Below are 12,463 nucleotides of genomic sequence, written 5' to 3'. Positions count from 1 at the left end.
TTCCTGCATAAAAGTATCTCTTTCCTTAGGCAGATAGTCATCGTGTACTTAGCTCTATTCATATAACCAACCAGCTACCATTACTATGCATGAAAAATTATTAATTTATAAACGGAATTTAAATTTTCAGTAGAATTTAAACTCTTTGCTCTCTAGAATCTATTAGTCTTTGCACTGCAGGAGACAAGGAATTCAGCGATGCCTTTATCGGGATCTGAACTCCGGACCTTCCAGCGGCCAGCCGGATATGCTTCCAATTACACCACGGAGGCCCTCTGAAAGGAAGGAGAAACTTCCTAACATTATAATTACTTTAAACTTGGAGCATTATAAAACAGAATGACATTAGTTCGTTACAGTTTTTGCTCAAATTATATACTTCAAAATTTAATTTCAGACGTACTATCAAATCCGTTTTTCTGTTATTCTGCATTATTTGTATAAAAATAAACCAAAGTAGATTTATGAGTTTAGGTGGTAAAAAGCAAGACATTATTAATATGTTGAAAAATAACTGCTGAAAATCATTTAACTTTTTTTTTTTTTTTTTTTTTAAATCTTGGAATGATTTCTTCATCACTTCTTAATTTTAAATAGCTGTATATAAACTTCTTTATAAAGTATATGTATAAAATGTTCTGCATACTTCATTTGTTCTATTTTAAGCTTTTGACTGAAAATGGGAAAATATTTGCCTCAAACCAAAACGAACGAATGTGGATTTCTTTTTTTACCTTGGGAATTATAAAAGTTTTTTAAATAATATTTTTATAAACATTTTAACCAAATAAGAAGGAATATTTTTCTGAGCCCAAAAGTGAAAATAATTATAAACATTTATTGACTGGTTCAAAAGTTATTTAAAAAATTATACATGTTTCAAAATTTGGAATTAAAACATTTCTAAACAAGATTTCTAGTTATTTACAAAGTTTAAACTTTTTCATAAATAGAGGCATCTTTATTAAAACACGCATTTCGAGGGTAAATTCTACAAAAATAATCATAAACAAAGAAAATGTATAATTTCGTGTCCTGGACCTTCTGAAGTGGCATTAATAAACCAGAGAATTAATACAAAAATTTCAATTAAATAAAGTGTAGTAAAAAAGGAAGACAATCACTAAAGAGGTTTTTGGAAGAAGATGCAAGTGCTTGAAAGTTTTGATGTGTGCAACACAATGTGCAGTATAATCAAGCAATCTACCTGGTGTTTCTGCTTTATATGAATCATTGGTATTGTTAGCTGAAATGTGTGAGATTTCAGTCATTTCATTCTCACAGTAACCTAAATTGTCAAAACCTAATGGAAAGGAAATTCTGTAAAATGGCTCAAAATTTCAAATATTACTTATTCCTTCTCAAATAAAGCTTACAAAATAACAATGATAGGTGATTAATTCAATAAATTTCAATTAATATTTATTTTAAGCATGTTTACGTAGTTAAAATAGCATCAACATTTTAAAAAAGAACAAATCAATAATAAAATTCATTCTTATGACAAATATCCTGATGCAAAGCTTTAGATTAAAATATTAGAGACATTTGATCACATAAATTATCAAGAGAGAGATAAATATTAGTGATTATTATTAAGTAAATCATTAAGGATTACAGTTTCTAGAATTAATAACATATCAACAGAAACAGCTGATATAAATATAATTATTTATTAATTATAACATAAATGTAAATAATAATTACCATTAGTAAACTACCTGATACTGGTAGAATAAATTGAATATCAGTCTAATATTATGGAAGTTTTCTTGGAACAATAAATAATTTAAAATTTTATTACGTGAAATTTATGATGGTCAGGCACAGGCATATTTTACCTTAATTATTTATGAAAGAAATTTACTATAGCGGAAAAATCATAAAAACATATCATAATATGTTACTACAAACTTTTATATAATAGTATTTTATAAATTTATTTTATTTTCGTGGCTTTTATTCATGTCACTTTGCATTCTGAATTGTATGTACTCGCACGTTTGATACTGATGTGAAAACAGAAGACTGAACATACTGATTTGAAACCTTTTGAATGTCGAAAAATTAATACTTTATAGAATGAATGTAGGGATTTAAAAAGGTACCTTGAGAATAATAAGCGAAATTGTAAACAGACGGCATGACTAATGTAGCTGGTTCTAACTTTCTCCTTAATTCTTCGAGGGCATGTAAGCAGTAACAAAAGTTTGGACGATCATCAGCATCATAGCTCCAGCAGCTTAACATTATTTCCTTTCTGAAAATGAAAATGAACATTATTTTCTTTCTGAAAATGAAAATGAATCAAAACAGCATCTGCACTGCATCCGAAAAATACATCATGATGAATTACAGGAAGAATATCATAGAAATACTGCAACTACCTTTAAAGAATGAATAAAAATTGGAACTGGAGGATAGGTAAAATTAGATGGAGGTAAAATTAGAAATAAGTACAAGAGTGATAATGAGGTAAAGACTTCCACATATTTTGGAAGCTAAATGGTACTCATTTTTTCTGCAGCTGTTAAATGAATTCCTTTAAATTTTAGCCATAGATTTCAGTATTGAATGTTTTTCCCAGCTCATACTTTCTTGAAGATAACTTTTTAGTTAAACAATATCTTCCTTGGCATTTTGCGAATCCTTATCTGCTTCTTTTCTCTAGCTTCCCCCCTCATCCTCTATGAAAGACAGCAACAATCATTCATATGTTTTATTCAAATCTTCCAGTGCATCAGTTTCACTCGCTGATTTTTCTTTACTTGAGCAGCTAAAAATTTAATTAATAATGATGAGCAAGTATACCTTATAAAATGTGCAGAAGGCAAACCCAGATGCCATATTTAGAGATAATCAGGTAAGTGGAACCAAAAGTGGTTAATGGTATGTTTTTGCCAAATAATCCTGAAGCGAAAACAATTATGGTCTAGAAAATATCAGCGGAGATAACCGATATGCACCTTGAACTTTTTGCAGTTGAAATATTATTGAAAACAATTATCATCTCTATTTTCGTATCTAGTTATTTTTTCTATGCATCGGTTACACTTACAAATCATCAGGGCAATTTTCTGGCTTATCTAAACGTCCTCCGTCTCTTACATAATGTAGCACTTCCATGTTGGAGCGAGCTGGATATGGTTGCTGACCTAAAGTCATCACTTCCCACAGGAGAACTCCGAATGCCCTAAACAGTAAAAAAATACTCAATTTTTAGATAATCAGGTTCCTAACTTCGAAAGTTTCTGCATGTTTTATAAACAGAATAGTTAAAATCTGAGTAGATGAAAGAGAACACAAACCAGACATCAGATTGACTTGTGAACACGCCATATACTAAAGATTCTGGAGCCATCCATCTCACTGGCAAAAGACCTTCACCTTCTTTTCTGTAGTAGTCATTCTTGTAAATGTCTCGAGCTAATCCGAAATCTCCAATTTTTACTATCCTGTCTTCCCTCTCGTAGCTGGATACAAGACAATTCCTTGCAGCTAAATCTCTGTATAAATAAAAAAAATGTATAATAACTGGATATGAAACAGTATAATGTACATAATTTTCAAAGTTGAAGTACCTATTTCGAAAACGTACAGGCATGCAAAGGAATGCCAATACAAACCTGTCAATTTTATTTACTATCAAGATGTAAAAAAATGAAAGTCAAAGCATTTGAAAAGAAAGGTTTATTTGATGTTAGTCTTAACAAAGGGCAAAAGCCTATCAATAGTCAGAGGATGAAGGAGATCGATGCAGACTAACATGAAATAGTATAAAAAAAAGTACTTACGTGTTAGCGTAGAAGAGTTGGTTAATTTGATACAATTAGTTTTTCTTTATGTTGAGTAAAACCTGTTTGGCAATCATTTCTAAAATAGTTTCGAAAGGTTCCCCCCTTTCTTTTCTTTTTTTTTTTTTTTTTTTTTTTTTTTTTGCTTTTTCCCTGAGCTTCAAATTTTCACTCCCACATAACCTCGCAAAGTAACGACCTCAAAAATAGTGTCTAATCGTATCCCTATGCTTCTTGTTCCACCATTTTGAAAACCTCTATACCCGTTCGATATTTTGCGTATAAATGTGAAAATTGGAACATTGACACTTACTCGGCAATATATTATACTCTTATAAGAAACTAATAACATCACCTTCATTTTTGGGTAGATCCCACAGACTCATAATCGAACTATGCTCCGTAGACGGGGCCGTTCTTTTTCAAGGACCTCTATTATCTACTGTGTTAAGAATTACAGACACGCATTTATTTTAGCCAAACAGCTGATTCTAATATTTCAAAAGCGAAAATAATAGAATAACCGTACCAAACGCTATCTCATATACACGGACAAACACTGACTGCTAATGCAAACAAAAGCAATGCCAGGCTTAGCATTCACTCAGCGTGGGACTTCATGGTAAAATATAAATTACCTTAAGAAATAATTTTTTATTCCTTTATCTTGTAAATCTATTTTTCTAAATTTGTATTCCTTGATTTTTGCTTTCCTTGCATTTGCTACAAGAATTAGAATACAAAATTTATGTATTGTCGTAATGTCTAACTCCGGGGCTTATTTCCAAAGTTTTATTGTTATTATGATTTTTTGCAACATACGAGCTTTTTTGATCCGCGAGTTTCACGATTTATTCCAATTAAAAGGTTGGCAAAGTTGCTTAATAGTCTTGTTACTAGCTCTTTAAAATGTTGTCAGTCTTCTCAATTAGGGATTAAAGGATCTCGTTACCTTAAAGTGCGTGTACGCTCCCTTTCCTGTGGGACTTAAAAAACGTGATTGGATTGGATTGGATTGGATTATTGTAATTTGGCACGAAACCTGTCCAGGTTATCTGAGCCAGACAAATGGTAACAATGCAATTAGTCATTTGTAAGAACTTCCAGCTTAGGTAAAGAGACAGATTACAGTCTATGATAAAAGCTAATATCTTTTAAAACACAGGTTAAAGTCTATTATAAAAGCCAATATCTTTTAGAAACAGAAACAAATTACGATGATGTGTTTTTCCAATTAAATTTCCTAAGTCCAGTTCTGAGCAAATAAATGCTAAAATAAATGCGTGTCTGAACAATTAAAATGTTTTTGGCGAAAATAACTAAAACTCTGGCATTCCACCAAGATGTGATGGACTGTCAGATCTGCATTGCAGTTTGGACAGCTGGGATTCTCTTCTCCCTTCAGAAAATACTCATGGGTCAGGCGACGACAATGGCCAATTCTCAGTCGAGTCAAGAGAACATCCTCCCTTCTATTAACCATACATGGCCAGTATCCAATGGTGAGTTTTACATTTCTCAGCTTGTTATATATTTTGTCATCCCATTGCTTCTGCCATTTGCTGAGAATTTTGCTTTTGACAAACCCTTTGATGTCTGCAAGTGGAATCTGAAGATTGCACATTGTGGTTGCAGTTTTAGCTGCAATATCCGCCAATTCATTCCCCTTAATGGCAACGTGTCCAGGGATCAACGAATAAAGAATCTGGTATCCCCGAATTTTTAAAGAATGATTCAACTTCAGGATTCTGTTTGCAACTGGGTAAGTACATTGAGCGTGATTTTCCAATGACATTAAGGCACTCATGGAACGTTATTTATTAGAATGAAGTAAGATCATGTATGTTGCTGTTGTTGCAAATGCCCTGAAACTTATAACTTACTGCATTCGTCAAAAATCGTTAATACGAATCGGTCGTTTAGCCATCTCATCTCCGAAAACGTTGCCCACTGTCATTTTACACCCCCGAAAACGGAGAAGTTTAATCTCAGTTTGATGGAGACTACCCCGGGAGACTGTACCAAGGTTCTTATTGTACCATTCATGATGGCACATATTTTTTATAAACAATCCTAACATTCAATTAACTATTGTTAATAGTTCAATATAATACCATTAGTTTGAAAGATTTATAAAAAACGTCCTTTTAAAATAATTTATTTCTTAAGCTTTTACGTACCTGTGCACAAAATGCAAACTTTCGAGATATTTACATCCCTTCGCCACGTCAGTGCAAATGCTCAACAAGTCATCCATTGTCAAATTACTGCTGTGAAACTAAATAAATAAAAAGAAAAAACACTCGTTACATTAAGTCATGTTTAGTGACTTTAATAGTGAATTTAATTAGCTATGAATAATACTTACGGCAGTTGGCCTATTGCTTCTGAGAAACGACAAGAGGTCTCCACCTTCCATTAGTTCCAAAATTATGAAATTTGGATTACTTTCTATACAAACCCCTAAGAGTTGGAGAATGTGCTCGTGTTTGAAATTGCTGGAAATAAATTTTGAATTTGAATATTTCGTATATTAAACGAATAACACCTACAAATGTACATAGTCAAGATAAATGTAAAATAATGAGTTATATACGTATAAAACAACACAGTAGATAATATGACTCAAATAAAGTTTAGATATTTAATAGTTAACAATAATATACATCATAAATTTGCGGCCAACGAACCCAAACTAAACCATATGCGTTGACGACGTATATGGGGCGTGCGTATTAATCCTTAGACTGCCAAGGTCTTCGCTTAACTGCTTCTTTAAAATACCAAAACATCTGAAATTTCATTTGAGATTCACAAAAATTTCTTTCCTCCCCCGTTCATTGGTGAACAAAGTGGTGTATAGATTTCAAATGATATCGTTTCTAGTTCCTAACAAAAGATTTTTCCCTCGAGTGTATACTAAGTCATCTTAAAGATAAGAAACTTCTTAGGACAAGACTGTCTGCAATAAAGATTAACTGATACAATGCATTTGGGGAACCTGAGGCTTATGTACTTTAGTAGGTGGTACACAGATGAGGTGCAGCTAATGAATGGGAGTTCTAACATTGATTACGAGTTGTATACTTAATAAAATCTAATTGCAATAACTTTGTGCAATATTTTTATCCTATTAAATTGTAATCCAGCAGGCCAATAAAAAGAAATAATCCGTCAGGTAAAAAAAAATTTTTTTCTCAATTTTCGGGTGACCTTGTATAAGACGCTATCATTCATAGCATGTTTATTATACAAGGGAAAATGAGGTATAAGAAAGACATCTGCATTTACTAATCGGATTCAAATTACCAGTGTTTGCCTAACCTTGCCGCATTCATTTGACATCGTTTTACAATTTATTTAGCATTTCCTAACTTCTGGCTTAAATATAAATTTTAAATTATTAATTATTCATTTTAGAAACTTTATTATAAAGTACTTAGATATCTTTTAGGTTATTTCATCATACCATTCGCAATTTGCAAACTGTTTTACAAGGGGTAGAGCCTTGTCGCTCAGGTACCCTGGTGTACTAAACACCGTTTCACGGAGAAGAGAGTCATCTGCATTCTTGATAAGGAGGTCAAATAACAGAAAAGAATGGCGAAAAAAATCTAATCGTTTAAACAGAAATCTGTTTACAAAACGAAATCACAATGTTGGATGTGTTCGACCGTTGTAATATGTTTAGAAAGGAATCTGCCGGAAACGAAAGGAACTTTCTTGATTCTAGTTCCTAATTAAGCATTATAATGCAAAAACAACTATGTTAATGCAGAAAATAAGCGAGAATATTAAGCACGGAAATATCATTACATTTATGCACAAAAAATTACATTTATGCACAAAACGATTAATCATACATACAACTTTTATCGATCCCGCAACTGGCATACATACGCAGCACATAGGAAGACTGAAGGGATCCGCAAAATAGTATTATAAGAAATGCAAGGAACAACTATTAACCACTTTGAATCGTAATTAGAGGAATTTATGTGGCACCAAGGTCAGGCCGCTAAACTAGTCAAAGGATTAAGAGAGAGAAGAAAAGCACGTCAAAGTAAAACATAAAATTAGTCAAAGCAAGAACCTTGTGTTTGGCGTAGATTTTAATCAAGATTTATCGATTTCGAAGACAACCAAGTGCAGGGAGCTTCATCAGTAGCAAAGAAATCTGCAACGCAGGGGAAGCCACGGTTGTATATACTATATATACCCAAAAGGAGCAAAGCGAACAAGCAGGTAGCGCCACTGTAGGCAGAAATAGTTGCTAAAGGATACAACAGCTTTGAATATATTCTTAAAGAAATTATTACAAAACTAAACCAGAAGATAAGGGACCAAAAGCATATTGTAAGTAGTTTTATTCATTGCTTTTTGGTATAAATACCTAATTAAAATTAAAATGTATACGTAATAAATATGTTTATACAATTAGAAATCATTCTTTTTCTCCTGCAAAAATTCACTAAACAAGTTACGCTAATATGCAAGTACCGATACCTCAAAAATAGTGCTTAATACGAAAATTAGGTCTCTTTCAAATATCAGACATAAATATAATCATGCGGTCGTTCCAAAAAAATTGCTGCCTAAAACTGCGTATAGGTATGAGTTAGTACCTTATGATTTGATGCTATATTTTTTGGTGTGCGTGCAATAAATCTTAGTATGCGTGCGCTAAGATTTAATAAGAAATATTGAGACTACAATGGCAAATACAATGAAAACGAATCACATTAAAAATAAAATGAATAATTAGTTTTCATGTGTGTGTGATTACGGCAAAGCCTCGAGGGCTATCTGCCTAACGGGAGGGATGCCTTCGTGGAGGACTTTCTAAGGGAAACTGGCTCGTATACACGTTGCACATTGGGAAAACCACGAGAACGCCCATGCAGCCAACCCGTTCGCGGGATTCGAACCTCGGACCGAACTACCAGTGTTCAGCGACTTTACCGCTCGGCCGTTGGTGGGCCAATTAGTTTTCATGAGAAAATGTTATAAATCATTGGTCATAATTCATTATAAACAGTACGCGAAAACTAAAAGTTGATTTTCAGATTTTCATCTCTTAAAAATTGTATGTTATGATGATGATTAACAAGCATGATTAATTAAGCAATTAACTATCCCACGTAATTAATTCAGATATAAATTTTCTTATTACAGGTAGAACTTTGTGAGACTGTTTTCTTGTGACAGCAAAATATCCCTTGGCATTATATTGCCTTATCAAAAGAACGTATTTTAATAATTTAAACATTTAAAAAAAAGATGCAACATGCACTTTTCCACAGAGAAAATACAACAGCATGGGAAGAACATGTTTTAATAAGACAAAACTTGCACACTAATAAAAGAAGTATATTCTGAAAATAATACGAAGAATAATTTTAATTTCAAACAATTACAGGTGTTAAACACTCCGAATTCGCAGGATAACTCTTAAAAAGGCAGGGTTGCCACATCTTTAGATTATAAACAGTTAATTAGACGTGACATTGGCTTAATGAATACTCGAATTTTGTTCTGAGATTTCGTAGGCCATGCAGAATTGAGCAAAGATCTCTAATTCTTTCTCACTGTGAGGGCTTTGATGAATATTCGTTCATTGAACGGAAAACCATGTTCCGTAGATTCCTTTTAGTGACAGATCTCAAAATAATGCTCGTCAAAGAATCATCTTGTCATTTGTAAAAGACGTTAGCTGTACTAACCCAATGTCTTAACCATAATACAATCATGGCCAGATGTTGCAAGAAATTTCAATTCTGTACATGCGAAGTAACCACTTGACAAAGCCTCCGCGATGGCCAGATGCTAGCTGATAAATAGTTAATAAGCTGATAAATACTATTTGGGTGTGATCAGAAATTCAATTTTGGTATAGCATCTCATTAACGCACGTGCGGGCCATCAGTGTATCCTTTACGCATATGAAGTGACTGACCGTTGATGCAGGTGCCATCACAAGCCACGTACGGTATGTTTCACGTACGGTATGGCGTCAGAAAATGATCAACCAATCTTCTTCAAGTCGCCAAGATTCTGATTCATTGATCATCATTGATGAGACTGAATCGCGATGCACAGTTCTATGCTTCTGATGCACAGCTCTATGCTTGTTAGTTAATAAGAAATTGTTTGCATAGAAATTGGAAAATCGTATTTACATACCCCTCAAAATGCTGTCGTTTGTAGATTATGTTCCTACTACATAACTTCAACATAGCCAACATAGGCGCGGAAATGTTTTGGTGCTCCAGTCTCAACAGAAACATCTTTGTTTCTTCTAAACATACCTCAAGGGTGACCCGCAGTTGTTGCATTATGTTCCTTTTCTATTGCAATGTGATGGTAATGTCAAATGGCTATGTGTAGATATGTGATTAAATCGGTAGTAAAAACATATATGTGAAGAAAAGGCAATGGATGACGTCTCAAAGTCCTTTTCCCTTTCATTATGCTCCCAGATCACATGTGTAAATGAATGCTGCAACATTTTTCACATCTTGTTGAAATAAATAAGTACAGACTATGGCCAAGAAACATGAAAAGTCCATTGCGTCTTTTCCAAGGCTTGAATAATGGTTCTTCCAGTTGCTAGTTGGATGGCTCACGAGAGCACATATAGGGAAAGGCAATTATTCAAATGTGTTTTGAAACAAATGCATTTTGAAATTTCCATAATGCGGAAACAAAATGTCCGTGTTGTTTGTATACCTTCTGCGTAGAAATGTTAAAATATATCAACAAAAGTAACTATTTAAATACAATAAACAGCTTTGATAGAAATTTTGAAAAAAGATGAAGTGCGCCTAACAGTCAACATTCTTGAAATTAACATAAAAATTTTATGTCTAATTTCTGTGCACAAAAATAAAAATACTTGTTGCTAACCTCATTAACTTGGCCTCTTTCAGAAACTCTTCTTTTTCATGCTGAGTTGCTCCTTTTTTCAGAGTCTAACAAAAGGAAAGAAACGTACTGAACTCGGACAAGGAAGAATATAAGATAAAAACTTAGTTTACAATAGAATAAAATTTAATATTTTTTTCTTTTCTGGATTACTTACTATCTTATATTTTATTACATATTAGTCATATGTCTCATTTCATTTAAAATTTATACAGCTTTAATGCAACAAAATAATAATTGTGAAATTGAGTAAGATGATGTTTAATAATTACGGGAAGGAGAATTGAGAAAAATATATCTTTCAGAAATTTTTCTAATTTTCCAAAAATTACTTTTTAATTATTAATTTAAGTAATTACGAAATTTTAACAAAAACTTCATAACTTTTCAAAAAATTCGAAATAATCCTAAAATTTGAATGCTTGTTAAAATATGTAAATTAAAAATATTTTTTACATCGGTACACACATTTATAACTAAAAAGCAATTTGCCTAATTTTAAGTTTTGATGCTGTATATTCTTGGCACCCTTATAAGCATAATATTTCGCAAAGCATATAATGATACTGTGACCATATAATGCGGAGCAGAACTAGTAAAGCAATAAAATTATTTAGGAGGGATCAAAGAAGTGTAGTGACCACCAAAGTAATATTATGGTATTTTCTATTGTCCCTCGTATGCTAATTTCCGGAAATTCTTGAAATATTCTTTTTGACTGGTTTTAAAAATTTAAATATGCATATGGAAAGAGGTACGTTATATTAGGATTTTTTAAATCTTGTTCTAGTAATTATTACATTTAAAGACTCAATGATACCTTTAACTTATGAATTACGTGAAATGAAAACTCTCTCTGAGAATTTTTCTATGAATGGAAAAGTACAGTATCATTATAATCTGATATTTTGAAATAGGCACATCAAGATCGTAGCGACCCTTCCCTCATTTACGATCATAACTTGTGTCGTCATCCTTACTCAGAGGGGATTTTAGCAAATTAGGAGATTCGACATTTTTTCCCTTCAGTAATCGTAACCATGGTTATGAGGCATGGCTTTGTAGGAATGGTCTTGAAATGCTTATTCTAAATTCTAAAGTAACAGACTGAATTCTAAAGTAACAGATTTTACTGATGAGTTTATAACCATCAAAGAAATATGAGGCAAATTCTAACTATATGCACAAGTATGCTTAAAATAGTCATAATTTGTTAAAAACCATACGCACTTTTACAGCGATCTTAAGATATGGCTCGTCTTCATTTAGATCAAACACTACGCCTTCAAACACTTCACCAAACGCTCCACTTCCTAAAAATTTTGTCAGAATAATTTTGTCTCTTTGAATATGTGGCAACGTTATTAATTCTTCATCTGAAGGCAAGTCCCTGTCAAAGTGAAGTTCATATTAAATTATGTCAAAAGGTAAAAGTAACAAGCACAATGAATATAACATAAAAGAAATCAAAATAACTTATACATTAGTTTTTTGTATTTGTATAACACTGGTATCAATCCATTTCAGATCTTTGGACTTATACTAAACTGGACGTATAACAAACAACCGTTTCTAATAAGAAAGAAATGAAAACTAATTATTCCGTTCTCATAAAAGAGTCCTATTTTTATTATTTTAAAACTTTTTATTATTAAAATACAAATGTAGTGGTTGAAATATACACTGACTACCAATAAGTATTTGGACACCTGTGATAGAAAAGAAAAACTAACTTTATTCAAAAT

The 12,463-nt window shown here is 32.3% G+C and overlaps 1 protein-coding gene and 1 long non-coding RNA gene across 3 annotated transcripts in view; one reads left to right on the top strand and one right to left on the bottom strand.

The window, feature by feature from the left end:
• Positions 1 to 12,463, bottom strand: part of sev (receptor protein-tyrosine kinase sevenless) — a 215,533-nt gene that overhangs the window by 12,460 nt on the left and 190,610 nt on the right. The window contains exons 35-42 of one of the 2 annotated variants that reach the window (XM_085810043.1): positions 11,949 to 12,108; positions 10,701 to 10,765; positions 6,163 to 6,292; positions 5,975 to 6,072; positions 3,309 to 3,506; positions 3,059 to 3,193; positions 2,109 to 2,260; positions 1,208 to 1,303 (exon numbers count right to left, since the gene is read on the bottom strand). In XM_085810043.1, the coding sequence (XP_085666169.1) occupies positions 1,208 to 1,303; positions 2,109 to 2,260; positions 3,059 to 3,193; positions 3,309 to 3,506; positions 5,975 to 6,072; positions 6,163 to 6,292; positions 10,701 to 10,765; positions 11,949 to 12,108 (1,034 nt within the window). The remainder of the gene's footprint in view (positions 1 to 1,207; positions 1,304 to 2,108; positions 2,261 to 3,058; positions 3,194 to 3,308; positions 3,507 to 5,974; positions 6,073 to 6,162; positions 6,293 to 10,700; positions 10,766 to 11,948; positions 12,109 to 12,463) is intronic. The other variant, XM_085810044.1, reaches the window with a different exon arrangement.
• The window catches only part of LOC118182838 (uncharacterized), a 312,802-nt gene that overhangs the window by 256,271 nt on the left and 44,068 nt on the right, over positions 1 to 12,463 (top strand). The gene's annotated exons all lie outside the window — the stretch shown is intronic.

Source organism: Stegodyphus dumicola, chromosome X2 (assembly GCF_044657685.1).
Source record: "Stegodyphus dumicola isolate Sdum_Otavi_A_Nest chromosome X2, ASM4465768v1".
Classification (NCBI taxonomy): domain Eukaryota; kingdom Metazoa; phylum Arthropoda; class Arachnida; order Araneae; family Eresidae; genus Stegodyphus; species Stegodyphus dumicola.
This window is presented reverse-complemented; position numbering and strand designations above follow the sequence as displayed.